The sequence below is a fragment of the Saimiri boliviensis genome, chromosome 13 (assembly GCF_048565385.1).
Source record: "Saimiri boliviensis isolate mSaiBol1 chromosome 13, mSaiBol1.pri, whole genome shotgun sequence".
NCBI lineage: Eukaryota > Metazoa > Chordata > Mammalia > Primates > Cebidae > Saimiri > Saimiri boliviensis.
In genome coordinates, this window is record NC_133461.1 from 103,539,181 (window position 1) to 103,566,371 (window position 27,191).

Genomic DNA, 27,191 nt, shown 5'->3' on the forward strand with positions numbered 1-27,191 from the left:
ACTCAGGTTCTTCTCACCCCCAACAGCTAACTATCAGTCACATTCAGGTGAGTTACTAAGGCAAAAGAAATGATTTCATTACAGTAATATTAATTGGCAGCTAATGATAAAAGTACATGTGAGCAGGCAAGTTATAGATACAGGCTGGACATGGTGGTTCATACCTGTAAGCGCAGCACCTTGGGAGGCAGGATCACCTGAGGTCAGGAGTTCGAGACCAGGCTGACCAACATGGTAAAACTCTGTCTCTACTAAAAATACAAAAATTAGCCAGGCATGGTAGCACACCCATAATTCCAACTACTCAGGAGGCCGAGACAGGAGAATTGCTTAAACCCGGGAGGTAGAGATTGCAGTGAGCTGAGGTTGCACCACTGCACTCCAGCCTGGGCGACAGAGCAAGACTCTGTCTGGGGAAAAAAAAAAAAAAAGTTATACATAGAAAGTATAGCCAAGGAGTCTAGATCCGCCCAGCTAAAAAATGATATATTTGTTTTTGTTGTTGTTATTTTCCACATTTCTTTCTCTCTCTCTTTTTTTTTTTTTTTGCACGCAGAGTTTTGCTGTTGTTGCCCAGGCTGGAGTGCAATAGCATGATCTCGGCTCACTGCAACCTGGGTTCAGGTAATTCTTCTGCCTCCCTAGTAATTGAGATTACAGGCATGCAACACCACGCCCAGCTAATTTTATATTTTTAGTAGAGACAGGATTTCACCATGTTGGTCAGGTTGGTCTCGAACTCCTGACCTCAGGTGATCCACCAGCCTCAGCCACCCAAAGTGCTGGGATTACAGGCGTGAGCCACCATACCCAGCCTACATTTCTCTTTTTTTTAACTAGTTATTTTGTTGCCTGTAATCCCAGCACTTGGGAGGCTGAAGCAGGAAGACTGCTTGAGCCCAGGAATTTGAGACTAGCCCGGGCAACATCGTGAGATCTTGTCTCTAAAAAAAAGTTTAAAAACCCCCCAAAATTAGCTGGGCACAGTAGTGCAGGCCTGTGGCCCCAGCTGCTTGGGGTGGGGACAGAGGGCTGAGGTGGGAGAATCACTTGGGACCAGGAGGTTGAGGCTGTGGTGAGCCATGATTGCACCACTGTACTCCAGCCTGGGCAACAAACCAAGATCCTGTTTTTAAAAAATAATAAAAACTTACAAAATAAACAAGCTGTTTTGAGTCCTTTCTTAAGAGCCACATGGCTCTTGGAAAATATGATGAAAGTTATGAATTCTCCCCCTAAAAAAATGCACATACATATAAAATTTTGTTTACCCCTGCTCTATGCTGAGCAACTCTCTTTCTTCACAGTTTGTGTAGGAAACCATGTGACTGATCCTAGGCACAACTTCTGAATGAGGACAAGTAGCTTTCCCTGGTCACTCCTCGCAGGGCCTGCACTGGTTGTTTTCTTTTTCCTGGTTCTTCGGAGCTATATGTCACTTGGGTTAGACTTTCTTCCAACCTGCTTGAAGATGGGTTTTCAGCAGAAGGGCCCTGCCCAGGAAGCAGCCCTCTTGGCCATGTAGGCCTGCTGCAGCGTGCCAGTGTGGATGTCCTGCCTTGTCTCTTGCTGTTATCCTTTTACAGTATTTTCTTCCTTCCTCCATTCCAGAAGATAGGCAGTGTGTGTATTTGCAAGCCCATACATGTTCACAGAAGAGACCACTTGCTACTATTAAGAAGACAGGGGTTTATTTTGGTATTTTTTGTTTTTCTTTTTGAGATGAAGTCTCTCTCTGTTACCCAGGCTGGAGTGCAGTGGCACAATCTCGGCTCACTGCAACCTCTGCCTTCCGGGTTCAAGTGATTCTCCTGCCTGTCTCCCGAGTAGTTGGAATTACAGTCATGCACCACCACGCCCGGCTAATTTTTGTATTTTTAGTAGAGATGGGGTTTCCTCATGTTGGTCAGGCTGGTCTTGAACTCCTGACCTCAAGTGATCCACCCGCCTTGACTTCCCAAAGTGCTGGGATTATAGGCGTGAGTCACTGCACCCAGCTACAGAGATTTTTTTTTCTTTCTTTTTCTTCTTTTTTCCACATCCAGTCTTAAAGTTATACCTGACACAGAGATTTTTATTTAAAACATACAAAACATAATTGTCCCCGCTTCATCAACAAAACAAAGCAAGTTGTCATTCCCTCCTTCCACAGTTGCTTTTTTGTGATGTCCTTCCCTGTAAGGACTACCTTTAAATAGTCATCTTTAATTTTTCTTAGAATGAAAATACAGAAAGAGGGCCTGTGTCCCTAGTTCTTGACATATGGTTCTAGTCTCATTTTCAATAGCAAGGATGGGTCCTCTGGCTACATACTTCCAATTTGATCTTCTAAGCCTTTTTTTTTTTTTTTTTTGGACAGGGTCTTGCCCTGTCAACCCAGGCTGAAGGGTACTGGTATGATCACAGCTCACCACGGTCTCAACCTCCTGGGCTCAAGCAATCCTCCCATGTCAGCCTCCTAAGTAGCAGAAACTATAGGTCTGTTACCACACCTGGCTAATTTTTTTGTATTTTTTGCAGAGACAAGGTCTTGGTTTGTTGCTCAAGCTGGTCTCAAACTTCTGGGCTCAAGCAATCCACCACCTCAGCCTCCCAAAGTGCTGAGATTACAGGCATTAGCCCCCACCTCCTGCCCTAAGCCATTCTTCACACAGTTATCATTATTCAACCACCTTATTAAGTACCTACAAGGCAGGTGTTAGGGGTACAAAGATAAAGGTCTGCTTTAATGAGCTCACTTTCTCTGTTAGGTATTTTTTTTTAACTTTTTTTGTTTGTTTGTTTTTTAAAGACGGGGTTTCACCATGTTGGCGAGGCTGGTCTTGAACTCCTGACCTCAGGTGATCCACCTGCCTCAGCCTCCCAAAGTCCTGGGATTACAGGCATGAGCCACCACACCCGGCCTCTGTTAGGTATTTTTTAAAAGACCAGTTGATCATGTCACTTTTCAGCTCAAAACCTTCAGAAGTTCACTGATGGCTACAGGATCTAGACCTCCTCCTACAGAATTCTAGGTCTGTCATGATTTTACCTCCACCTACCATTTCAGCCTCACCTGGTCCCACCTTCATGCACTTTCTGCTCAGACACACTGAACTCACGGTCATGCTGAGAACATGCCACACCACTCTGATGATTCTTGGCTCACAAGGTTTTCTGATGCTCACTGCTCTCCTGACTCATCACAGTAGTTTATAATAGGTACTTGATAGTTGTTAAATCAATAGAAAAAAATGACTACAGCAGTGGAGGTAGGGAGCAGTTTAAGGATTAAAACTTGTAGAAATGTTTGGGAGGCTAAGGTGGGTGAGTCGCTTGAGTTCACGAGTTCAAGACCAGCCTGGGCAACACAATGAAACCCCACCTTTATCAAAAACAAAACTAAAACAAAAAAAAATTAGCAGAGTGTGGTGGTGTGTGCCTGTAGTCCCAGCTACTTTGTAGGCTGAAGTGGGAAGATTGCTTGAACCTGGGAAGCAGAGGTTGTAGTGAGCCAAGATCATGCCCCTGCACTCCACCCTAGGGGAAACAGTGAGACCCCCCCATCTCAAAAAACAAAAAACCACCATCACCACCACCAAAACTTGTAGAAACACAGACTAGCTGTGGTGGCTCACACCTATAATCCCAGCATTTTGGGAGGCCAAGGCAGGAGGCCTTTCTCTACAAAAAAAGAAAATTGCTGGGGGTGGCAGTGGGCACCTCTAGTCCCAGCTACTCAGGAGGCTGAGGTGGAAGGATCGCTTGAGCCCAGAAGTTCAAGGCTGCAGTGAGCTATGACTGCACCACTGCAGTTCAGCCTGGGCTACACAGCGAGACTGTCTCAAAAAACAAAAACAAAAGCAACAACAACAGCAACAAAAAACCTTGTAGAATTGTAGAAATGTAGAGCAAAACTCAGAACATGATAAACTGGGCTCTGGGATTATATAAAGAATTATCGGATTTTTTCATTTGTAGTTTACTTAGCAGAATAGCACTGGGTCTCTCTGCTAACACAGAATATATCCACCGTACACTGTAATATCATCAGACAAGGGAATCTCAAATTATTATCAGGAAATTATCAAGAAATAGAGTATGGGTAGATTCAAACACGAATTCACCTTCCACTTAACTAGCTTTTAAAAAGCAAGAACTATAATACAACGCAAAGAGCAAGTGCTTGGTAAGCATATAATTATCTGTGGGTTGCTAATTTCACAGGTATGAAGTATCTGGCAGTTGCACTGTAGCCCACAAGAGAGAGCACAGTAAAATCCCCAGGAGCACTGCGAAGGCTCATGAGAGGCCCTGGAGCTCTCCAAAGAGAGTCTCCATCTTTTTCATGCACTGCCCACAGTTCTCACCTCTTTTAGCTTGTCTCCCTCTTCAAGCCTCAAGCGCTGACGTTGCCACAGTTGCATTAGGTCACCTTTTTCTCTGACTCCCTCCAGCCCCCTCAGCCCTCCCAGCTTCCAGCAGCCCAATCACCGTCTATAAATCCTCTTGCTGGCATCCGGGGTCTCTTAGGCAACAATGTGTGGGCTCTTGATTGGCCGCGAGATCCAGGCAGGCTGGCTACAAAATTGGGCACGGGGATAAAATTAACAAGCGTGGCGGCCAAGAGCGTGGGAGGGATTGCAATGTCTCGATATAACCCCACAATAAAGATGCGTCAACTCCTGAAACAAGCAGCGTTGAAAGCCTTCATTCAAGATGCAGTGTGTCCCAAATCAGCCCTACCTACGGAGCATGTCCAGTCACATTGTCCCAGTCATTCTGGAGCTGCGAAACGCAGGCTCCAGTGTGCCAGGTTTTAAGCGTGGCCAACAGGTAAACACAGGGTTGGAGGAAAACGAATTCGAGACTGGTTCAATTAAAGAATAGCATCTGCAACCGGAAGTGGAAGGAGGGGGCCGGGAGGAATTGCGCAACACACAGACACACAAATGCTTCAATGCAAATTTCCATGTATTCGATTATAGAATTCACGCTGACTGACAGATACACCAGGGAACCAGCAGATGGCATGCCCTAATAAGAATAACTAAATTTGGGAACTCTTAAAATCCTGTCCAATTCATTAAATTTATTGAGCGCCTGCCTCGTAATAAGCAGAATGAGAATACAAAGATAAAAAAGAAACCGAAAGAGGAAGAGTAGAAACTGCAATATACAAATAACTAATAGAAGGCTCACACAGGTAACAGCTGTTACAGAGTTACGAACAAGTGCTGCAGGTTACCAACAAGTTCAAGATTCCAGAACAGAGGTTCTTTTGTCAATGTAAAGCAGTTCTTACAGGCGGCAGTCAACAACAACAAAAAGCAAAACAAAACAGCAACAAAAGACTGTCCTCACTATCTTTGTTTTCCCAAATACATAAGAATGCATTATCCTCCGACTTAAAGGTACAAACCCTGTGTTTCTGTTGTGTTTTATACTTTTTATTTTTATTTTTTAGGTGACGGGGTTTTGCTCTTCTCACCCAGGCTAGAGTGCAGGGGGGCGATCTCGGGTCACTGCAACCTCTGCCTCTCAAGTTCAAGCGTTTCTCCTGCCTCAGCCTCCAGAGTAGCTGGGGTTATTAGCATGTGCCACCACAGGCCTGTTTTATAGTTTTTAAATAGGAAGCATTTGTATAGCTTCAGTTTAAAAAGAAAAAGTGAAGCTCATAGAAGTTGTTGCTTTCCTTAGGTTAAAAAAGATCAGTGGCCAGGCGCAGTGGCTTGTGCCTGTAATCCTAGCACTTTGGGAGGCCAAGGCGGGCGGATGGCCTGAGCTCAGGAGTTGGAGACGAGCCTGGGCAACACGGTGAAACCCTGTCTCTACTAAAATACAAAAAATTAGCTGGGTGTGGCAGTATGTACCTGTAGTCCCAAGTACTTGGGAGGCTGAGACAGGAGAATTGCTTGAACCTGGGAAGTGAAGGTTGCAGTGAGCCGAGATTGCGCCACTGCACTTGAGCCTTGGCGACGGAGCGAGACTCTGTCTCCAAAATAAAAAAAAGGATCAGTAAGTGGCCAAACTGAAATTACAGCCTAGGTTGTTTGAATTCCAGCCTAGTGGTTTTTTCCACATGACCAGGTTGTACCTAAATGAATAAACAAAGCCTTGGGGGCAGGGGCGGTGAGGGGCGGCCTGGGGGAGTTACTAGATGCAATACTAAATTACCATGCATTACCAGTTAGCTTTTATGGTTTCAAAACAGGTTCATCCAGAAAGAGACCAGTTTTAACAGCATCGGGAGTGCTGTGTGAAGTTCCCGCTCATTAAAGACTTCGTATTGGTGGTTACAACATGGAATGAAACAGACGTGGGATTATAGAGAGCATCTCCTTTAGCCCTGTTGGATTGGAGTATTTTCATCCCTGAAAAGGCGGCCTCTTTCTTCTTGCCTCTCAACCAACGCCTTCTCGGCCTCCGCTTGTCCTGCACCTCATCATCTGACTACTGTCCTCCCAAAAGAACCTGAGCCACCCCATCCACGCCGTCTATGTTCGCAGTGGGCACATAGAGCTCCACGTCTGTGACACTGCAATGTTACTTTCTTTTAAGAGACAGGAATGGCTTCCTCGCGTAGGCCACAGTGTAGTGGCACAACGATAGCTCACTACAGTTTTGAGATTCTGGGCTCAAGCAATCCTCCCAGGCTATTTTTTTTAATTTTAATTTTTGTAGAGACAGGATCTTGCTATGTGCCTACAGGCTGGTCTCCAACTCCTGGCTCAAGAGATCCTCTCTCCTCAGCTTCCCAAAATGCTGGGATTACAGGCGTGCACCACCTTGTTCAGTCCCAAACATTAATTACTTTTAAGGGGGATATTTCAAACATAAAGGTTTGAACACTTTCATAAGAAACACCCTTGATTCTCCACAGAGATTTTTTTTAAATGTTACATTTGTGTGTATTTCATAGATACAGCAGAACCTTCTTTTGTCTCATTCCCCTCCCTGCCTGCCTAGGGCAGTCATTGTCACAAAACTGGTGTGCGGCCTTTCTGTCCTTTTAAAGCTTTTGTTGTATGTACATTTGCTCTCATAAACATTATATAGTATTGCTAGGGTGTTTTTTTTTTTTTCTGAAGAGGCATCATCACTTACATATATTGTGTTGGATATTTTTTCCACTCAATGTTCCTTTTGTGAGATTTAGTCACGACACTACAGTAGTGATCATTACTACATCATTCCCACCTCGCGATGTTGAGCTGTGATGTGTCCTATGCCTCGCAGTCTTTCAAGATGGTGCGTAAATTGAATAAAAAAGCACATCACAGCGCATCTCCGGAGGTTCCCCAGCTACAAGGGATCTGACACACACAGTTCCCCCACACTATCTGCCCCCTCACTCACCCTCCACAGAGGCACCGCTGGCTCCAGAGGATACACCGCTTTGCCTAGAATCAACCAAGAATCGATATTATTATTTTAAACATTGTTTACTGCACAAGAATTTACTTATTAGAGAAACTGTCATCTCAGATCTCATTTATCGTGCCTGTTCACGCAGGTGATCACAAATCACCTGATATGAAACTCTAGGTCTAATTCCGAAACTCTTCAACATTTACTTAACATGTATCAATCAAGCGCCTTTTTTTTTTTTTTTTTTTTTTTTTTTTGAGACGGAGTTTCGCTTGTTACCCAGGCTGGAGTGCAATGGCGTGATCTCGGCTCACCGCAACCTCCGCCTCCTGGGTTCAGGCAATTCTCCTGCCTCAGCTTCCTGAGTAGCTGGGATTACAGGCACGCGCCACCATGCCCAGCTAATTTTTTTTGATTTTTTAGTAGAGACAGGGTTTCACCATGTTGACCAGGATGGAGCCCTCGTGATCCACCCGCCTCGGCCTCCCAAAGTGCTAGGATTACAGGCTTGAGCCACCGCGCCCGGCCAATCAAGCGCCTTTCTAAAAAAAAAAATTGTAAAATACACATAACGTCAATGCACCATCGTAACCATTTTTAAGTGTACAGTTCTAATAGTGTTTAAGTCCATTCACATCGTTCTATTTCTCTAAGTCCTATGTGCTACCAACAGAACAAAATGTCACCCATGAAATCTAGGTTGAGGAGAAACGAAAAAGAAGAGAAAGAAAAGATAGGTTAAACGGTGCAGTGAGAAGAAAAGCAGCCCTAGGTGGGAATGAATCCAGGCCCTGTCGTTAAAACGCGGCATGGTTTTGGGTAAATCTAACCTTTTGGGGCGTTCTCTTCCCCGTCTGAAAAATGAGAGGTTCGGTTTAGATGACCTTGGAGAACTCTTTCAACTCTGAAGCCGCTTATCTAGAAAAGGAGAGGAAAAATACTTCCTAAGGAGCAAAAAAATGGGGCGCGCACCAGTAACGCCCAGCTCCACCTGTTTTCTAAGATCTTGAGAACTATCCCGGGCGAGTAGCCTGTTCTGTCTGCTATCCGGTTTCGCGTGGAGCTCTGCAGCTGGCCAGGTGCCACCACCACCTGCACCCCATGCCACCCTCAGCATCCGGGGATCTGCCTCTTGAGCAGCCCCCCACCCCATCCCCAGGTCCCGAGGTCGGCATCTCTGGTTCTCAGACCAGGTATAGGTGGTCCTGCAATCACAACATCCACGCTGTGTCTATACGGCGAGAGAGTGCATTGCGAGGAGGGCACCAAGTGCAGCTCAGATGAACGCCTCTAGGGCTCAGAACGAGCACGCCGGGGCAGGGCAGCTCCAGGCGTCACTCAGGGTGCGAGGCGAGAGAACAACGAGGCGCGCCCGGCCAGCCCTGCGCGCCGAGGCTCAAGGAGGGAGCGCTCGGCCGAGCGTGCTCAGTGCGCCTGCGCCGTGCGTGAGCGCGTGCTCGTACGCTCGCTCCCAGGGCGGCGCGCCTCGGCGCTCGCGAAAGCTCGCGGTCGCTCCGAGGCGCGCGCCGGCGGTCCTCGGCCGCTCCGGGTACCCGAGGGACGCGCGGCCGCCCCCGGCCGGCGCTGCGGCCCCCACCCCTTGGAGCCAGGGGCCGGGGTCTGAGGTGAGTCCCCCGAAGCGTGCAGGCCCCGAGGCCCGGGCGGCGGGAGAGGGAGCGGCGAGTGTGGAGCCCGAGGAGGCGCCTGCTGCTCCGCCTCAGCCCGCGCTGAGGAGCCAGCAGCAGCGCGGCGCCTCCTCAGGGATCGTTCCCCTCGTCGCGGCCACAACAAAAGCCTTGGGCGCCGGGCTGTGGCTGGCGGCGGAGCGGGGGCCCGGGCCCGCGGTGGCGGCCGGGGGGCGCGGGGACGCCTAGTTTGGGGCTGAGGGCTGACGCGGGGAGCTGCCCCGGGAGACGGTTAACCCTGTCCGTCCTGAGCCGGCGCTCGGCAACCTGTGCGAGTGTGGACCGCGGTTCGCCCGCCTCCATCCCGCCCAGACCCTGCGCGGCTCGGAGAGTGGCGGGGCCGGAGCGGGCGGCTGCGTGGGGCGCCGGGGGGCGTGGGCGGAGGACAATGCGCCGGGGACTCCGGGCCGCCCGAGGCGCGCGCCGCCGAGCTCCCGGCTCCGGCTCGGGTCCGCGTCGGGCCCCCCGTTGCCTGCCCGCGCCTGAAAGTTGTCCCCTCCCGCCCGTCAGTTTCCAAAGTCCCTGCCGCCTTCCGCGCGCTGCCTGCGGCTGCCCCCTCCGCGGGCGGTGGGTTTGCGGTGGAGCCGGCGCTGCTGGGTCCCCGAGGGGCCGCCTCTGAAATCAAGCTGCGGGGAAGCAGCCGGCAAGGTGAAGGAGCCTTGTGCCTTTCAAGACGTGTGACCATCTGCCTAGAGGCGTGTTCCATCTTAGGAGACTTGAGTTCGATCCCCCTGTTGGAGGAGAAGGCAAAGGGGGCTTTTTTCTTCGTTTTGTTTTTAAGAACAAAAGCACGTGCCATGGATTGAGGCCGTGGAGGGGGCTCCAGATTTAGAGAGCTCTGCCCCATCGAAGGCGGTTCGGCGTTTTGCCCAGTGTAGAATGACTCTCTGAATTTCGGTTCCCGTCTGGATTGAGGGCGATGGCAGCAGAGCAGAGCCGCCGCGCCAGTGACTGCTACGGGAAAGTGCTCAGACACAGCCTCGTCTTAGAGCGGTAGTTCTGATCCGGAATGCTTAGTGATGGGAATCGAGTGACTTGGCAAGGCCAATATAATGTGAGCAAGGAAACAAAGACCTGACAACCCCTGGGGATGTCACGTCCCTCCCTCACCTTACTTGAGTCCTTGGCGGTGAGCTGGTGCCGTTCCTGCTTTGTAGGCTGGAAAAGGAATAGAAACCCTTAGTTCTGTTTGTTAAGAAGGGATTACTCCTGAAGATAATGCCTTCCCTCTTTACTTTTAAACAAATCAAAACTATCTTTTTCCTCCAGAAACAAAGAAAAAAAAACCACAAAGATTAAAAAAAAAAAAAATTCAGAGTTGGAGAGCCTAGGAAAGAGATTGAAGAGCTTGACTGGGCAGGGTTGGAAGGATGGAGCTGAAGATAAAATATAATTAAGATGCATCCCTTCTTGTGCCATATCCCCTCGCCCCATTGTTTGAAACTATTAAGAAAATAAGTAAATGTAAAGCCTATCATTCTACTCTCTCTTTCCTCCTGCCCTTTTCCCTCATCCATTACTAATTTTCTCTATCTCCATCTCTCCTCAATCTATGAAAGTGTCCCATTTGGAAAAGAAAGAGGAGGACAATAAGCTGTTTCCTCATCCTAGCTACACTATGCTTCTGAGCTTTATTTTGTACTTTGAGCATTCAGGTGGCTATTTCTTGGGAGTTCTGTGACTGAGATATTTCAAGTAGAGAGGGTGAGGGGAATTTAATAGCAAAGTGCGCGTTATCTCTTTGTAAGTAACAAAGTGAAAGCTTTATCAATAGGGAAGGAGAGAGGAGTTTTTCCGCTCACAATAAGTTATCTGTTTCCCGGGAAACAGACTTAAATTTCATAATAGTTTGACAGTGAAGATCTAAGATTTTATATTCAAAACTTTTTCTGAGGATGTGAATTGATGTTTAGGCTGCTGTTGACTTTCTTTTCCCTCAGAGGCAGGTGGTCAGAAACAGTTCTTACCACTTCATTGAGTATTAGCCTCAAGTTTTTGGCTTTTTTTTTTTTTTTTTTTCCTAACCCTAGAACTCTAGAATTATGCTTGATTAAAACTGCAGCGGTCCACAAAAATAAAAAGAATGACTTTGAAAATATGTACTGAATAAATTATTCAGTATCAATTGGAGAAAAATGCGTGGTAGAGTATCGAGGAAAAAAATTAGATTTTCAGTAGTGATAGTTCTATAATACTAGGAACAAATGAAGAGTGACAGCTTCTCACTGGCTAGGAAAGAGTTTTACCTACTATGTCAAAAATGAATATCTTTTTTTTTTTTTTCCAATTCATCATGTTGGGAACTATTGGCAGTTCCAAGAAGTGCATTACACATGAAGTTTGAGATGAATGTAACTAAGCTAGTGGGCCTAAAAACCAAATCCTGGTCCCCAGATTTTGTCTCTTTGAAATAATGCTGTGTTCAGGGCATGCAAACCATACAACCTTGTTAAGGGGAGGAAAGCAGGGGCTTGGTATTAGAGAACTTTTTTATAGCAGATTTAAGGGAAGCTGGGCTGAAATTTCAGCTCTTTTTTAAGTACAGAATCTGTCTTTTTCCAGTTTTATTTTTGGGTTACTTTTTAAAGATCTTCTATATTCTTTAGTCTTAGTAATAAATAATTTCTAAATTGAACTGAATTTCGATGCCTACCATTCATTTAAATTTTGAATCTAGATGGACTTATTTTTCATCTGTGTGTGTGTGTGTGTGTGCGTGTGTCTTAAGCCTTAATCACTTAACACATCAAAAGATTAGGTTAGTTGTTGTAATCAGTAGATGATAACAAGATGGACTTTAAAAATTAGATGAAGTAGGAGAGTTCAGAAAAAGATTAATCCTAGGTCCTGTGAATTAAATATGAAACCATATAAACTTTCTTAGAACAACCAGTAGGCAAAGGGCCAAAGACTACATAGACTTTAAGAAAAGGAAAGTAACATTCGAGCAATGAGTATACTCTGTATATTTTGTCTAATAAGACAATAATTTCCTTCAGAGAAGAAACTTTTATTTATAGATAGTCATTTCGAATCCTTGCAATGCGTTCTTGATAACGTGTCTGAGAAAAGACAAAGAATATCCCTCCTGTTCCCTCTGTAGGCAGTGTGTAACCAGCATTTACTTTGAGAAAACGTTTAGATGATCTTTCTCAATTGGAAATGCAAAATGTTACTTACATTTATCAGGTGTCAAGAAAATGAAATCTCAACAGGACGGCGAAATGGACCCTTTTCTAAAAGAAAGTGTAAATTGGAATAGAGTTGCTGAACATAATCCTTTGTTGTAGAACCCCTTTGACAAGCCCTTAGGGCCCACTTTTCTGATTATCCTTTCTTCTGGGATTCAGCCTGCTTTCCACTTCACAGTTGCCTCCTCCTGAGTTTTCCACTGAGTTCTTTGGGTCTGATTTTGAAGCCAGCCAAGGAAGACAGTCTTCCAAGACTGGAATCTCTTCCCTTTATTGCTGTCTTTCAGGACAAATACTTAGTTGATTTTATTTTAAGGACCTTTACTTTACTTTTTGTCATCAAAAGAATCCTGATAAATAATGATTGGGAAATATATAATTCCTGATGTTACACATTCATAAAAATAGAAATATGTAAGCTTTAAAGTATCTGGTGCTTTGTATTTTCTGGTGGAGTGTTAACCAAGTAACTTAGTCTGAAATCAGTTTTCCAGATAGTCTGTGTTGCTCTATGGAGAAGTGAGTATGTCTCTTTTCCAACACAAAGGGCATGAGCAACTCTTGCCTAGCATTCACTTTTTACAGGGCCCTGGCCCCTGAAGCTGCTTACTCCAATTATGTTAATCTAGTAGGTCCTTTTTTTCCCCCCAGTTGATATGCTACAGTTTCTTATAATAAAAAATATGATAATGTCAGTAAGAATGCCCAAAACAACTGTTAACCTTTATTTAATGACTTGCTATGTTTTGGTAGGACGTCTTTGGGTCCAGAATCTTTGCTATGTCCTGCAAGTCTGGAACTTCAACTTAAAACTTTTCCATGGATGACCTTACCTTAGGAAAAATGGCATACTCAGTTGATCATGATTAGAAGCAGATAATTCATGATGTTATTGGAGACATATTATTTGGAATGTTTATCAAAAGTTTAAATTTTTTAATTTTATTTTTTTGAGACAGGGTCTCACTCGGTCACCCAGGCTGGAGTGCAATAGTGCATTCTCCACTCACGGTAAACCTCCGCCTCCCACATTCAAGTGATTCTGGAGCCCCAGCCTCCTGAGTAGCTGGGACTACAGGCACATGCCACCATGCCCAGCTAATTTTTGTATTTATAGTAGAGATGGGTTTTTGCCGTGTTGGCCAGGCAGATCTAAGACTCCTGACCTCGAGTGCTCTGCCTGCTTTGGCCTCCCAAAATGCTTGGATTACAGGTGTGAGCCACTATGCCCAGCCAGGAATGTTTATCAGAAGTTTTTAAATTGTGTGTACCGTTTGATTCAGTTGATTGGTTATCTGACTCTTTTTAGTATTGAAAATCAGATTTTGACTCTTACTAAATTGATCATCACTGATTTGCTTTTCTTACTAGGTACAATACAACAGTAGTGTATTCCTTGGCTTGTTGCTTAATTAATAGTCAAGAAACCAGTTATTTTGCTAGTTTTTATTCTTGTCAGCTAGTCAGCATACATTTATAGATTTAGCAGAGTTAATTACTTCATACACAAAATAATGTACTACAGATTTTTTCATTATCTCCCATAAAGCATTTAATATTTTATTTTTAAACAATCAAAATAATTTTACTTTATTACATATACTTATTTTTTTCTGACAAAAATATATACATATACTGAGCTATATACATATACTGTTTTGTGAACTGCTTTTTAATTTTTTTTTTCTATTTATTGTTACTGTCTTACCATATGAACAAATACAGGTTTATGCTCATCGTTTTTAGTAACTATAATATTCTATCATGTGGTTGCACCATAATTAATTTACCACTTTCTTATTGGTAGACTTTTAGGTTGTTTCCAACTTTTAGTATTTTTTTTTTAATTGTTAAAGACAATGTGACACTAATACTTTGGTTGTGCATCATGTGTACATATGTGTTTACTTAGTTATAAGATTGATTTACTGGATGAAATTGTGTACATTTTAATGATTTTTGATATAAGTAGCTACTCTTTTTTTTTTTTTTTTTGAGAGAGAGTCTCACTTTGTTGCCAGGTGCCAGGCTGGAGTACAGTGACTCGATCTCGGCTCACTGCAACCTCCACCTCCCGGGTTCAAGCAATTCTCCTGCCTCAGCCTCCCGGGTAGCTGGGACTACAGGCACATGCCACCAAGCCCAGCTAATTTTTTTTGTATTTTTAGTAGAGATGGAGTTTCACCATGTTGGCCAGGATGGTCTTGATCTCTTGATCTCGTGATCCACCCGCTTCGGCCTCCCAAAGTGCTGGGATTACAGACTTGAGCCTCTGTGCCCGGCCTGCTACTTTTTATTTTAAAGTACCAACTAATTTACTAATAGCATTTGAAAACGCTGAAATGTTGAAGGTGTTCTTTACCCCATATCCCCACCCTATACTGTGTTCTGTCATTATTGTTTTTTCCCATCTGATTGGCAAAAATCTTACCTCACATTTACATTTTTTATTATTAGTGAATGTGAATATCTTTCCATATGTTTCTTGGCTATTTGTATTTCTTTTGTAAATTTATGTCCTTTGCTTATTTTTCTATTAAAATGTTATCCCTTATCTGCTTTTATTTTTAAAATTTATTTTATATTTATGATTACATAAACTATACCTTTATTCTTTTTAATTATTTTGTTCTAGGATAGCATTTCTCAAGACCTGACTCATGGAGCACTTATAACCTTGAGGTAATCATTAGAACGTGTTTCATTCTCCAGGATTCAGATTTCTTAGACCTGTGGGGGAATCCATTAATCTGCTACATTTTAGGATTAGAGAACTGCTATTTTGAGGGAAATGAAAATTCTTTAAATAACACCTGTAGTTTGCCTGTTTTCTTTTTGTCTCACTGCATTCCACTGTTGTTTTTTCCCTTCTTTGAATAATCATAAACTACAGTCTTGCTGTATCAAGATTATTGTCCTTTCACAGCTTAACAGTAGATTTTACAAAAGCGTCTTGGTACATGGTAATTTGAATGTCATGCTACATAAGGAAGCACTTTTATAAGAAGGTAGAATGCTTTACTTTCAAGGCAAAAGGAATAATCAAAAGGAAACCAGGTAAAATAGATAGAATAGACAGAAGTGTAAGGGGACATTACAGCTAGTTTTGAAAGCTCAATGAGATCTGGTCAGTTTCTTCCTCAGGTTTTATGTGGTAGTCTTCTTTGACCCATTGATTTGAAACCCATACCTGTTTGAAAATAGATCAGTCTAAATGAAATTTTTGAAATTCTTGGTGTTACTGTATACATATTCAACAGGGAGTAATGTTCTCTTTAATTTTTTTAGTTGCAAGCAAATAAACATGCTACATAAGCAATAAACTACAAAGACCGAACTTACATGGATATTTTAATACTACAATCAAATAAAACTTTCAACAGTTATTTGACATATTTAATGATATGCATAATTGTTACTATGCTGCATGGTAATTAAGATAAGTATGTTTTTCACTGTGGTTAATATCAGTTTTCTATAGACAGACCTCAACATTTGTGGGGAGAAAAAAAATATGGCAGACCAAGAAGCTGTTTCAGAAATTTCTGATACAGAATGTAAGGGGAGCTTTAAGGCTTCTTGAGCAGGGTTTGCTTTTAACCTCATTTCCTAATTCTAGGGACCACAGACTTTTCTTTTTCCCTTCTGTTAGTCAAGACCATCTACTAAAGGGAGAAATGGGGAAGATTCTGCCACTGTTTTACTTTCTCCGGTAGTTTTCTGCCTGGTGACTGAAGCTTGGGACATAGAGGTCGCAATCATTGATAATTGTGCAAAGGACAGTTTCTTTCCCTGCTTAAATCAAAGCAGTTCCAGGTCTCATGTCTAAGTTATCATGGGTGCTAGTATTTGAGTTGTCCTATTCATCTGGATCTTTTGAGAATTTCTGAACCTGAATTTTTTTATCTTCCCAACCTAGGCTCACCACAACAAACATAAGACTATTCAGTGCATATGAAACAAAATGAAATAAAAGCAAAGTTAACATCATTACTAAACCAAATCAAAATGTGATAGCTTAGAATTTTTTTTTTTTTTTCATACCAGACCTACCTTCCATTCCACTCACACCCTCTCAGCTCCAATTGAGAATCACACGTATTTTTGCCCCTGGAAAGTACATACAAATGAGAAATACTAAAGCTCCGTGGAAATAATAACTGGGAGTTATTCTTATTCTTGCTGTGACTTTTAGGGATGATTTCTCTGTGCAGCATGGCTGTGTGTAATGACCTTTTGTTGATGAAATATTTCTAAGTCTAGTGCTACATCTATGTGACTAAATTTTTGTATTATCTAAAAAAAATGTAATATTGTGAAAATTTCCTAATATTTTAGAACCTTCTATATGTCAGTCTAGTATTAGTTGATAGAGGTAGCATTTGTATAAACTAATTCAGTGATTAAAATGTCTAATGTTTAATACTGAGTTACCATTTATAAAGTATTTTTGCATACATTATTTTATGATTCACCATATCATCCCTGTGAGCAAGGTGGTATGGGAATCATTTTCAAGAAGAAAACTGGGTGCATCGAACTTAAGTGGTATGTTTAGTTCACATGGCTAGAAAGAGGCTTGAATCGGTATCTTTTGACTTACTTTTCAGACCACCTTCACGGATGTCTTCTGCCACATCAGTTAATGCAAAAATATGCTATTAAAGATTAAAACATACAATTTTAAGTTCGATAATTTAGGTTATAAGCATAATATATATCCTTTAAATAAAATTTAGAACAATAGCATAAGAATTTTTCAAAATGGATCAATTATACATTGTGGCCATTGAAAAATTGTCATCATAGATGGAAAGTTAAACCATGTATTATAGAAGCAACTGGGGGAAGAAAATTAAATTTGCATTTAAATGTTATTTAAGGATCATTTCAGCTATAGCATAAATGAAAAAGTAGAAAAATTATGTCTATTAAGTACCCGCATATTATTAACTGTTAGGTCAGTATAATATCTCTCATCAAAGATTTTTAATGTCAAGTCCATAATACTTTGAGAGGAAATGACTAATGTCTCTCATTTTTAAAATAATACTTTTCAGATATTTCAGTCGAAGGAAGAAATAGCTCTTCTCCTAAGATGGAATCTGTGGTTTGGGAATGTGGTTGATCAACTTGATATGTTGGCCAAATGTGCCCCATGTAATAAAATGAAAAGAAGAGACAAGATGATGTCATTTTCCCATATTGTGAAACCAAAAACAAACGCCTTTTGTGAGTCCAAGCTAACAAACCTCTGACGGTGCGAAGAGTATTTAACTGTTTGAAGAACTTAACAGTAAGATATAGAAGAAGTACCTTCAAGCTGAGACCTGCAGGTGTATAAATATCTAAAATACATATTGAATAGGCCTGATTATCCGAATCTCGTTCAGATCCAGGAAGGATGGCTGTGAGTTGGATCGTCTTCTCTTTCTGGCCCTTGACTATGTTCGTGGGGCATATAGGTGGGCACAGTTTGTTTTCTTGTGAACCTATTACCTTGAGGATGTGCCAAGATTTGCCTTATAATACTACCTTCATGCCTAATCTTCTGAATCATTATGACCAACAGACAGCAGCTTTAGCAATGGAGGTAAGACTTGATCTATTATTTGACGTATCTTAGTAAGTGACTCTTACTTTGGCCCATCAACCAAGCTAATGAGTATGTTTGATAAACAACAGGAAAATAATGTGCTATTTTAAATTATATCTTATACATTTAAAATTTTATATGTTTTGCTTCAGACTCTATTAGATTGAAGAATTCATGTTTGGTGTATGTTACTCTTATATTTTAGACATTATACTTTTATAAAGAAATTTGAAACATCAGAAAATGAGACATTAATAGCCATTAAGAAGTTTAAATTTTAAGAATAACTCCCAAGCAATGAAAAAATGTTTGTCAGTATGAGTTATCTGTTCTTGATCTCACAGAATTTTATGAAAGTTTGCTGCCTTATTTGAATTTTTTAATGGTAATTCTTCAGCATTTTTAAATGATTTTAGTTTAGAAACTATTTCAAATTTAGAAACTATGAACACTTTAATTGATATAGTTAATAATAGGTTTAAATAAGTGTATATATGTCTATAATGGCTTTAGAATTGAGGACAGGAGTTTATATATCAGATAGGAACTAGGAGGCAGCAAAAAAAAAAAAAAGAAAAAAGAACTAAGAGACAGTAACCAGTGATAATAATAGCATAGGCTTTAAGTTAGACCAACCTGGGTTTGAATTCTACCTCTACCACTTTCTAGCTGAATACTTTGGCCAAGTTATATCAATTTTCTCTTACAAGCATAGTGCCTTTGCTTGTAACTTAAGAGGCTTCTGTAAGGCACAAAGTGAAAATACATGTATAGTGCTTGGCACATAGTAAGTACTCTGTAAGTGATAGCTTTTACCATTTATTCATATTCTCATATTAACGTGGCTACATAATATAATTTAGAGAGAATGTTTGATACATTAGTCTTTAATCTATTTCTGTAGTGCTTTAAGCAAATGGAAGCCTACATGTTTTGGAATTCTTCACGTTATAATAAAACCAAAAGGTTCATCATTTTGAGGGAGACTACCCTAAGTCTGAGAAAATTTGTAAGATTATTATTCGTAGATTTTGAAGTAAGGAGGGCATCTTATATATTCTATATATTTGAAAATGCTGTAGAGGTTAAGCAAAACATTTTTTGCTTTTCCTCTGAATACATGAGGTCTGATTGGTTGAAGAGAAGACATTTGGTATAGACTATTGGATTAGGATATATAAAAATGGGTATTGGTTTAATACAGTAAGTTTGTTCCAAGCATGGGAGTTTTTGCTGTGGATTAAAGCTGTCGATTTCTCACAGAAAATTGAATTAGAAACATTTTTATTTCTGGTATCATTTTAAATCATAACTCCTTTGGAAAGCAAATAGATTAATAAGAAGCAGGTCATAAAAATGTTTGTCCTGACTTGGGTTCAGATTTTGGCTCTGCCATGTAATAAGGTTTAAGACTTTGGACAAGTTACTTAACACTCTGGATCTTTGTTTTTTTCATTTGTGAAAAGGCAGTATAATGATATACCTGAAGAGCCGTTAGGATTAAATGAGAGGTTTATAAAGTAGCTAGCACAATGATCGTATACAATAGGTGATTCGCAAATGTTAATTCTATTCCAGATTCCATTTCTAAATCATCTAAAGGGAAGTAGGAAAAGTAGCATGTATTTGCTCCAGTGAATTTGCATCCCTCATTGTAGGTTCATAGGACATTCATTTATAGTGATAGCATGATAGGCTCTCTCTGCCTTCTCCAGTATACCCAAGTCTGGATATTTTAGTGACAATCGAGTTGCCTCTGTTTGAATTCAGACATTCTAAGGAGAGCACCTAAGTGAGTAATAGTTTCTAAGAGAAGGCTGTAATGACTTGAAGTAATGTTGGGAATAGTTGCATATTGCATGGTTGTCCTGTCAGGACAGTGATGCCACTGACAGAAGGAATAATCAAACACAATTTGAGAGTGTAATGTTTCTTTAGTAGCAAATGACATGGAAACTCAGCAGACAATACAGCCTGCTCAGTGCTGCTGGTGACACCCTCCACCTCCATCCCTCTGCTGATCCAGGAACCAGCTTAGCAGGCACAAGTAATTGGAGCAAACCCAGCACATTCTTGGGTGTTTGCTGTGAGACTGGATGAATTCAAAGGCAGTTTCCTAGGTGTAACATCTTTCAGCAGCCTCAGGCTTTAAGCCTGCCTAGAGTCCATTCCTTTTTGTTTCTTTGTGCTTTTTTTGAGACATGGTCTCTGTGGCCCACCTTGGAATGCGAAGGTGCAATCACAGCTCACCGCATCCTCAACCTCCCAGGTTCAGGTTATCCTCCTGCCTCAGCCTCTTAAGTAGCTGGGACTACAGGTGTGTACCACCACTCCTGGCCAAGTTTTTTTATTTTTTGTAGTGACAAGGTTTTGCCATGTTGCCCAGGCTGGTCTCAAACTCCTGGGCTAAAGCGATCCACCCACTTGGGCCTCCCAAAGTGCTGGGCTTATACATGTGAGCAACTGCACCTGGTCTAAGTCTATTCCTTTACTGTTTTGTGAGTTAAAATGAGTGCCTGTAACACAATGGCGTATTGGCAGTAAGCTAGAATAACCACGAATAGGAGAAAGGGCAGAATCTGGGTTATTTTAAATTTAATCCACAGTCAACAAGTTGGATGTTCTTATATTGTGTCTACAGGGTTCCTACTCTGTACTTTTATTGAGATTGGATAAGTTTAAATGGATAAGTGTCAATCCATTAAGTTAGAAAGGAAGATCCCTGCTAATATGTTTATTTCTTGATTTCTGTCTTCTAAAACATGCACATCAATATACAAACAGACACGCTAAATTTTTCTAAGTTGTTAACTTGATATTCTCTCTTTTACCTGTAAATGAGTAGCTTTCGATAGGAAAAAAATTCTCATTTCTAAGCCTTACAAACCATTTTGAGCTGTCCAAATTGCTAAGTAAATTTTTGGGAACTGTTCAGCATAGAGCAATAATCAACAAATGTCAGTAGCAGTCTTTACTGAACCACCTATTATCAGGTATTTATGACTCTAGTGGTAATAAAAGATTTGGGCAGACTTTTCCCCATACTGAATAATTAAACATATTGGCTAGGATGGGAACAATTAGTTTAAGAAGCACTAGAATAGGGATAGGAGACTTGTATTCTGTCACTAACTAGTTTCGAGACCTCTTTGTGTTGATTTCCAATAGGAAGTAAATTTTTCCCCTGCCATTTTACAGGGTTGTTGTTAAGATCAAGTGAGATAAGTGGCATTTATGTTAAAGAACTTTGAAAAGTTAAAGTGCTGTGTGAATACAGAGCATTAGTCTGTTGCCTGTCACCCTGTTTTTAAATTTCAGTTAGTATGTGGAAGGACCAATCTAATATCTTTGGGAGGTTGATTGCTTGCCACTCCCCTCCCTGCCATATGTACAGTATAGGAAAGTAGGCCTCTCTATAGGATGATCAGAGGAAAAGCTTCTGGGATGGTTTGTGTTTGCCTCAATTTCCTGTTTTCATTTGTCATTCTCATTAAAGATTTTTTATGATTTAATGTTTTCTTATAATGGGAGTGTGGGAAGCTGGGAGTGGAATAAATCCTAGTAGGAACATAGAGCCTAAAAGCCTGAACATTCTGTATCTTTTATGGTTCATTAAGAACAAAGTATGTCGGTCAGGCGCGGTGGCTCAAGCCTGTAATCCCAGCACTTTGGGAGGCCGAGGCGGGTAGATCACGAGGTCAAGAGATCAAGACCATCCTGGTCAACAAGGTGAAACACCATCTCTACTAAAAATACAAAAAGTTAGCTGGGCATGGTGGTGCGTGCCTGTAATCCCAGCTACTCAGGAGGCTGAGACAGGAGAATTGCCTGAACCCAGGAGGCGGAGGTTGCGGTGAGCCGAGATCGCGCCATTGCACTCCAGCCTGGGTACCAAGAGCAAAACTCCGTCTCAAAAAAAAAAAAAAAAAAGAACAAAGTATGTTTGAACCAGCCTCCCAGTTATCCAAACTCAAATTTGAGCTTTTTACTAAAAAACTTCATTACAGAAATTTTCAGTATATACAAATACAAATAGAGTAATATAATGAAATACCATGTGTCCAGCATTCAGCCTTAAACATTACCAGCTCATAGCTAGTCTTGTTTCGTTATGACTACACGTCCTTCTGGGTCACTTTGAAGCAAATCCCAAATAACAAAATTTCATCCATAAATATTTTGGTGTGTATCTCTGAAAGTAAGATATCTTTCAAAATATATGAACACAATACCTTTATTCTTTATCAGTGTTAGGTATCAAATTAATGTTCAAATTACTGTTGCATATTTCACAATTTTTTTTTCATATTGGCTTTTTCTAATCAGGATTCATACATGCATCCAGTTGATAGGTCTCTTAAGTCTGTTTCAATTTGTAGGTTTTCCTTTCTTGTTCCCCTTTTTCCCTGTAATATATTTGTCTTACAGTTTCTCATAGTCTTTATTTTGCTGATTGTATCCCTGTAGTGTTGTTTACCATATCTCTGTCTCATTTATTTTTGTAAACAGGCACTGTAGAGACTTGATTAGACACCATTTTGGTTTTTTATCGTTGTTTTGGAAGGAATACTTCATAGTTAGTTAACATACTCCTGCCAGGAGCACATAATACTAAGTTGTTACTCTTTTTATAAATGTTCGCAGCCATTGATGAATTCCTAGACCAATAATTTTGTGAGGGGTTTGCAAAATGGTTATATTCTAATTGTCACCCTTTCTTCATTTCCTTTTTTTTTTTTTTTTTTTTTTTCCTGTGGCAGGTAATTGAAGCTTTCTTCATTTCTTAGCTGGAATATTTGGAAACTTCTCGACGACTATTGGATTACTTTCCTGTACAGTTTATATAAGAAAGACAGGATAAGTGCTTGCTTGTTCTCCCTTTATTAGTTTTTAGAATAATGAGTTGATTCCCAAGCATCCATCAAAAGTAATCAATGAGGGTTTTTTTTTTTTGGTTTAAGTTTCATTGTGAACTCAAGGATTTTTTTTTTTTTTTAACATATTTGATGTTTTAAATCTATCACAGTTATTATTCTTATTGACACTCAAAATACTCCATCTTTGGTAGTGGGAGCCTCTGCATGGCAGCTCCTGAGTGTTTTGTTTTTGAGACAAGGTCTTGCTCTGTCACCCAGGCTGGAGTGCAGTTGAAGCAATCATAGCTCACTGTAGCCTCAAGCTCCTAGGCTCAAACAGTCCCCCTACCTCAGTCTCCAAAGCAGGGACTGCAGGTACATGCCATCATGCCTCACTAACTTTAAAGAACTTTTTTTTATAGAGACAGGGTCTCACCATGTTGTCCCAGGTGGTCTTGAACTCTTGGCTTCAAGCTATCCTCCTCCCTTTGCTTCCCAAAGCACTAGTATTACAGGCATGAGCCACTGTGCCTGACTCTCCTTGGTGTTACTGACACCACTCTACCGGTGTTTAATAGTTTCTTTTCTTTCTGGTGTGATTCAAGCTCACTTCATAAAATTCTGCATCAGACCCTGAATCATCAATTTCTTTAGGAAGCACTGGTTTCTTCATTTGGAAATGATACTTAGAGACCACTATCTGCGTGCTAAGTATATTGATACTACATCATTTTTAGGCCTTTTTATGAACATAGCTAGGGAGTACTTTTTTTTTTTAAGAGAAAGTCCATCGTGAGTTTATGCTGATATTTGCAGTTCAAGTAATATTGCAGGATGCTGTTTCATTTTTGAGAAAGGGTCTTGCTCTGTTGCCTGGGTTAGAGTGTAGTAGCACGATCATGGCTCGCTATAGTCCTAATCTCCTGGGCTCAATTAATCCTCCTACCTCAGCCTCCTGAGTAGCTGGGATTACAGGTGCATTCCACCATGCCTGACTAATTTTTGTGTTTTTTTGTTTGTTTGTATGTTTGTTTGTTTGTAGAGACAGGGTTTCACCATGTTGCCCAATCTGGTCTTAAGCTTTTGGTCTCAAGCAGTCCACCTGCCTTGGCCTCCCAAAGTGCTGGGATTATAGATCTGAACCACTGTGGCTGGCCAGGGGTTTTATTTAGTATCTTTAAATTCATGTTTCTCTATTTCCTTATCCTCAAGTTTATTATACATATATGTAGTTTCAGAATAATATTAGCGATATTATTACTAACAATATGATTACAGCAAGCAGTTTAAGATTTCTTTATACTTATTTTTGTTCTTTAGGGATGTCTGTCAGCAAGGATGTACAATCAAATTATTGTGTTTTAAGTCACTGAAATGTTTTTTCTTCACGTGGTTAAACATAATACACTGTTGGGTTCTTAATGTTTTACTTTGATTTTGAGGAATGACTTTTTAAATTTTTTAATCTAAATTTATTTTATAATGATACTTCAAGGTACATTCAGAGAAATCTAGTTTCTATTCCTCTTTCACCTCTATCTTCTATTTTCCTTCCACCTAAAGGTAGCCATTTTTAAAAAAGTTTTTATACTTCCCTTTAAAAACCTTAAATATGACACATATAAAATATTTGTATAATATATAAATATAGTCTTTTATCTTTTTTGATACAGTTATACTGTTTGTTTTCCCTACATTGCTTTTTTTTCTTCACTTAATGTATCTTGGATCTTTCGTAGTAACATTTATAGATATTCCTCATTTTTAAAATTTTAAAAATGTGTGATAAAATATACATAATCCAGTTATGTAACATAATTACAGTTGTATCTCTGGAGTTTTCTCTTCTTCCAAAACTGAAAATCTGTACTCATTAAACAACAAATCAGTGCCCATTTTTTCTTCTCCCTAATCCCTGGCAACTACCATTTTACTTTACTTGCCTCTGACGTTGACCACTCTAGGTATTTGGTATAAGTGGAATCACACAGTATTTGCCCTTTTGCATCTGGCTTATTTCATTTAACATACCGTCCTCAAGGTTCATCAGTGTATCATATGTCAGAATTTTCTTTTTTTAAGGCTGAATAGTATTCCATTTTAGGTATATAACATGCTTTGCTTATCCATTTATCTATCAGTGGACACTTGGGCTGTTTTTACCTTTAAGGTATTACAAATAGTGTTGCTATAAATATACAGTCTGAGTTCCTGCTTTAAATTATTTGGGGTTTGCAGTCAGAAGTGGAATTACTGGGTCATATGTTAATTCCATAGTTAATTTTTTGAGGAACTATCAAAGTGTTTTCCATATGGTGGCACCATTTTACATTTCTACCAGTAATATACAAGGTTCTGATTTCTCCACATCTTGGCTAACACTAGGTATTTTGTGGTTTTTTTTTTTGTTTTTTATAATAGCTGTCTTCATGAGTATGACATGATCCTTATTTTTTTATAGCCAAATTTTACGCCATTGGGTTGGATATACAATGTTATTCATTCAATCTCTGTTGATGGACACAGGAAACAATTGTGTTTTCTGTCTTTTGCTGTTAAAATGTTGCAAGTGTATTTTCACATTTTGACTAGTGTATTTTTAGGATAGGTTTCTAGCAGTGCAAACGTTGTGTTATTTTTCTTGATATTGCTGGACCTCTCTTTAGGGATTGTACCATTTTGCATGTCCACTAATAATGTGTGAGAGTATCTGTTTCTTCACAGCTTTACCAAAATAATGTGTAGTCTTGTTTGTTTGTTTGTTTCTTTAAATAAAAAATTCCTGGCAACTTTCCTTTAATGTTAGTTTGTTTTAAACCAATCTGCTAGGTGGAAAGTGGTGTTTCAATGATTTTCATCACCTATTTTACAGAGACAGAAACACCTTCGTAATTATTGGTATGTGATAGTTCTTAATACTGGCAAGAGTATAAAATTCAGAAACAAAACAGTTCAAGTCCAAGTTTTGCTACTTATCAACTATGCAACAGTAACAATATAATATCCATGTGCCCTTATTAGAATGGAATTGGTTATAAGGATCAAATGAGATATGTAAAAATTACTTTTTAAGATAACAGTGGGCCGGGTGTGGTGGCTCACAGCTGTAATCCTAGCACTTTGGTAGGCCAAGGCAAGTGGATCACCTGAGGTCAGCAATTTGAGACCAGTCTGACCAATGTGGTGAAACCTCTCTCTACTAAAAATACAAAAATTAGCTGGGTGTGGTATTGGGCGCCTGTAGTCCAGCTACTCAGGAAGCTGAGACAGAATTGCTTGAACCCTGGAGGTGGAGGTTGCATTGAGCTGAGATCGTGCAACTGCATTCCAGCCTGGGTGACATAGCAAGACTCTGTCTAAAAATAAATAAATAAATAAATAAATTAACAGTGCCGGCTGGGCATGGTGGCTCATGCCTGTAATCCCAACACTTGGGGAGTCTGAGGTGGCGGAATCACCTGAGGTCAGGAGTTTGCTACCAGTTTGACCAACATGGTGAAACCACGTCTCTACTAAAAATACAAAAATTGGCTGTGCGAGGTGGCTCCTGCCTGTAATTCCAGCACTTTGGGAGGCCATAGTGGGCGGATCATGAGGTAAGGAGATTGAGACCATCCTGGCCAACAGGATGAAACCCTGTGTCCATTAAAAATACAAAAATTAGCTGGGCATGGCGTCACGTGCCTGTAGTTCCAGCTACTTGCGAGGTTGAGGCAAGACAATCGCTTGAACCTGTGAGGTGATGGTTGCGGTGAGTGGAGATCGTGCTACCGCACTCCAGCCTGGGCAACAAGAATGAAACTCTTTTTCAAAAAAAATTAAAAAGAAAAAAGCCGAGCATGGTGGCACGCACCTCTACTACACTCCAGCCTGGCGACAGAGCGAGACTCCATCTCAAAAAAGAAAGACCGAGCATGGTGGTGCACACCTGTAGTCTCAGTTACTTGGTAGGCTGAGGCAGGAGAATCCCTTGAACCTGGGAGGTGGAGTGAGCCGAGATTGCACCATCACTTCAGTCTGGATAACAGAGTGGGATTCCATATCAAAATAAAATAAAATATCAGTGCCAGTCCTTGCTCAGAGGATCAAATCCAAAGCAAAATAGACATTCACAAATTGGCTTCTACTTATTTTCCTAACCTCATTACTCTTCAGAAGTGCTCTTCATCACAGTGAAACAGAATTTAGCATTCCTTTAATGGATGAAGTCTATAAATTCTTTCTCTGCCTGGAAGGCTTTTACAGTATCCCCTTTGGTAATAAATATCTTAATTTTCAAGGCCTGGTATGGATGTTATTTCCTTGTGAAACCTGGGATGCCTAGAAGTCAGCCACTCTCTCCTCCATATACTCACCAGTGTGTTTTATATTTACCTCTATTTTTGTATGTATATAATTATGTTGGAATTGGTTACATTTTTATTCCTTCTGCTAGAATTTAACCCCTTGAAAGTAGACCTTGTCTTTACTCATCTTCGTATGCCCAGTACCTGACACAGAACCTCACATATAG

At 40.8% G+C, this 27,191-nt stretch overlaps 2 protein-coding genes across 10 annotated transcripts in view; one reads left to right on the forward strand and one right to left on the reverse strand.

Annotated features, from left to right (window-relative positions):
* FBXO16 (F-box protein 16) overlaps window positions 1-4,850 on the reverse strand; it is a 74,851-nt gene extending 70,001 nt beyond the window's left edge. For 3 of the 6 annotated variants that reach the window (XR_012513305.1, XM_003937216.4, XM_074384116.1), the window contains exon 1: window positions 4,350-4,847. The gene's annotated coding sequence lies outside the window, so the exon portion shown is untranslated. Of the gene's footprint in view, window positions 1-4,349 lie in introns of all 6 variants that reach the window. The other 3 variants (XM_074384115.1, XM_074384114.1, XM_074384117.1) reach the window with 2 other exon arrangements.
* Window positions 4,851-8,850: 4,000 nt separating this feature from the next.
* Window positions 8,851-27,191, forward strand: part of FZD3 (frizzled class receptor 3) — a 90,758-nt gene continuing 72,417 nt past the window's right edge. For 2 of the 4 annotated variants that reach the window (XM_039461182.2, XM_074384120.1), the window contains exons 1-3: window positions 8,888-8,975; window positions 14,862-14,908; window positions 17,287-17,819. In XM_039461182.2, the coding sequence (XP_039317116.2) occupies window positions 17,631-17,819 (189 nt within the window). In that variant the 5' untranslated portion in view covers window positions 8,888-8,975; window positions 14,862-14,908; window positions 17,287-17,630. Of the gene's footprint in view, window positions 8,976-14,861; window positions 14,909-17,286; window positions 17,820-27,191 lie in introns of all 4 variants that reach the window. The other 2 variants (XM_039461183.2, XM_074384121.1) reach the window with 2 other exon arrangements.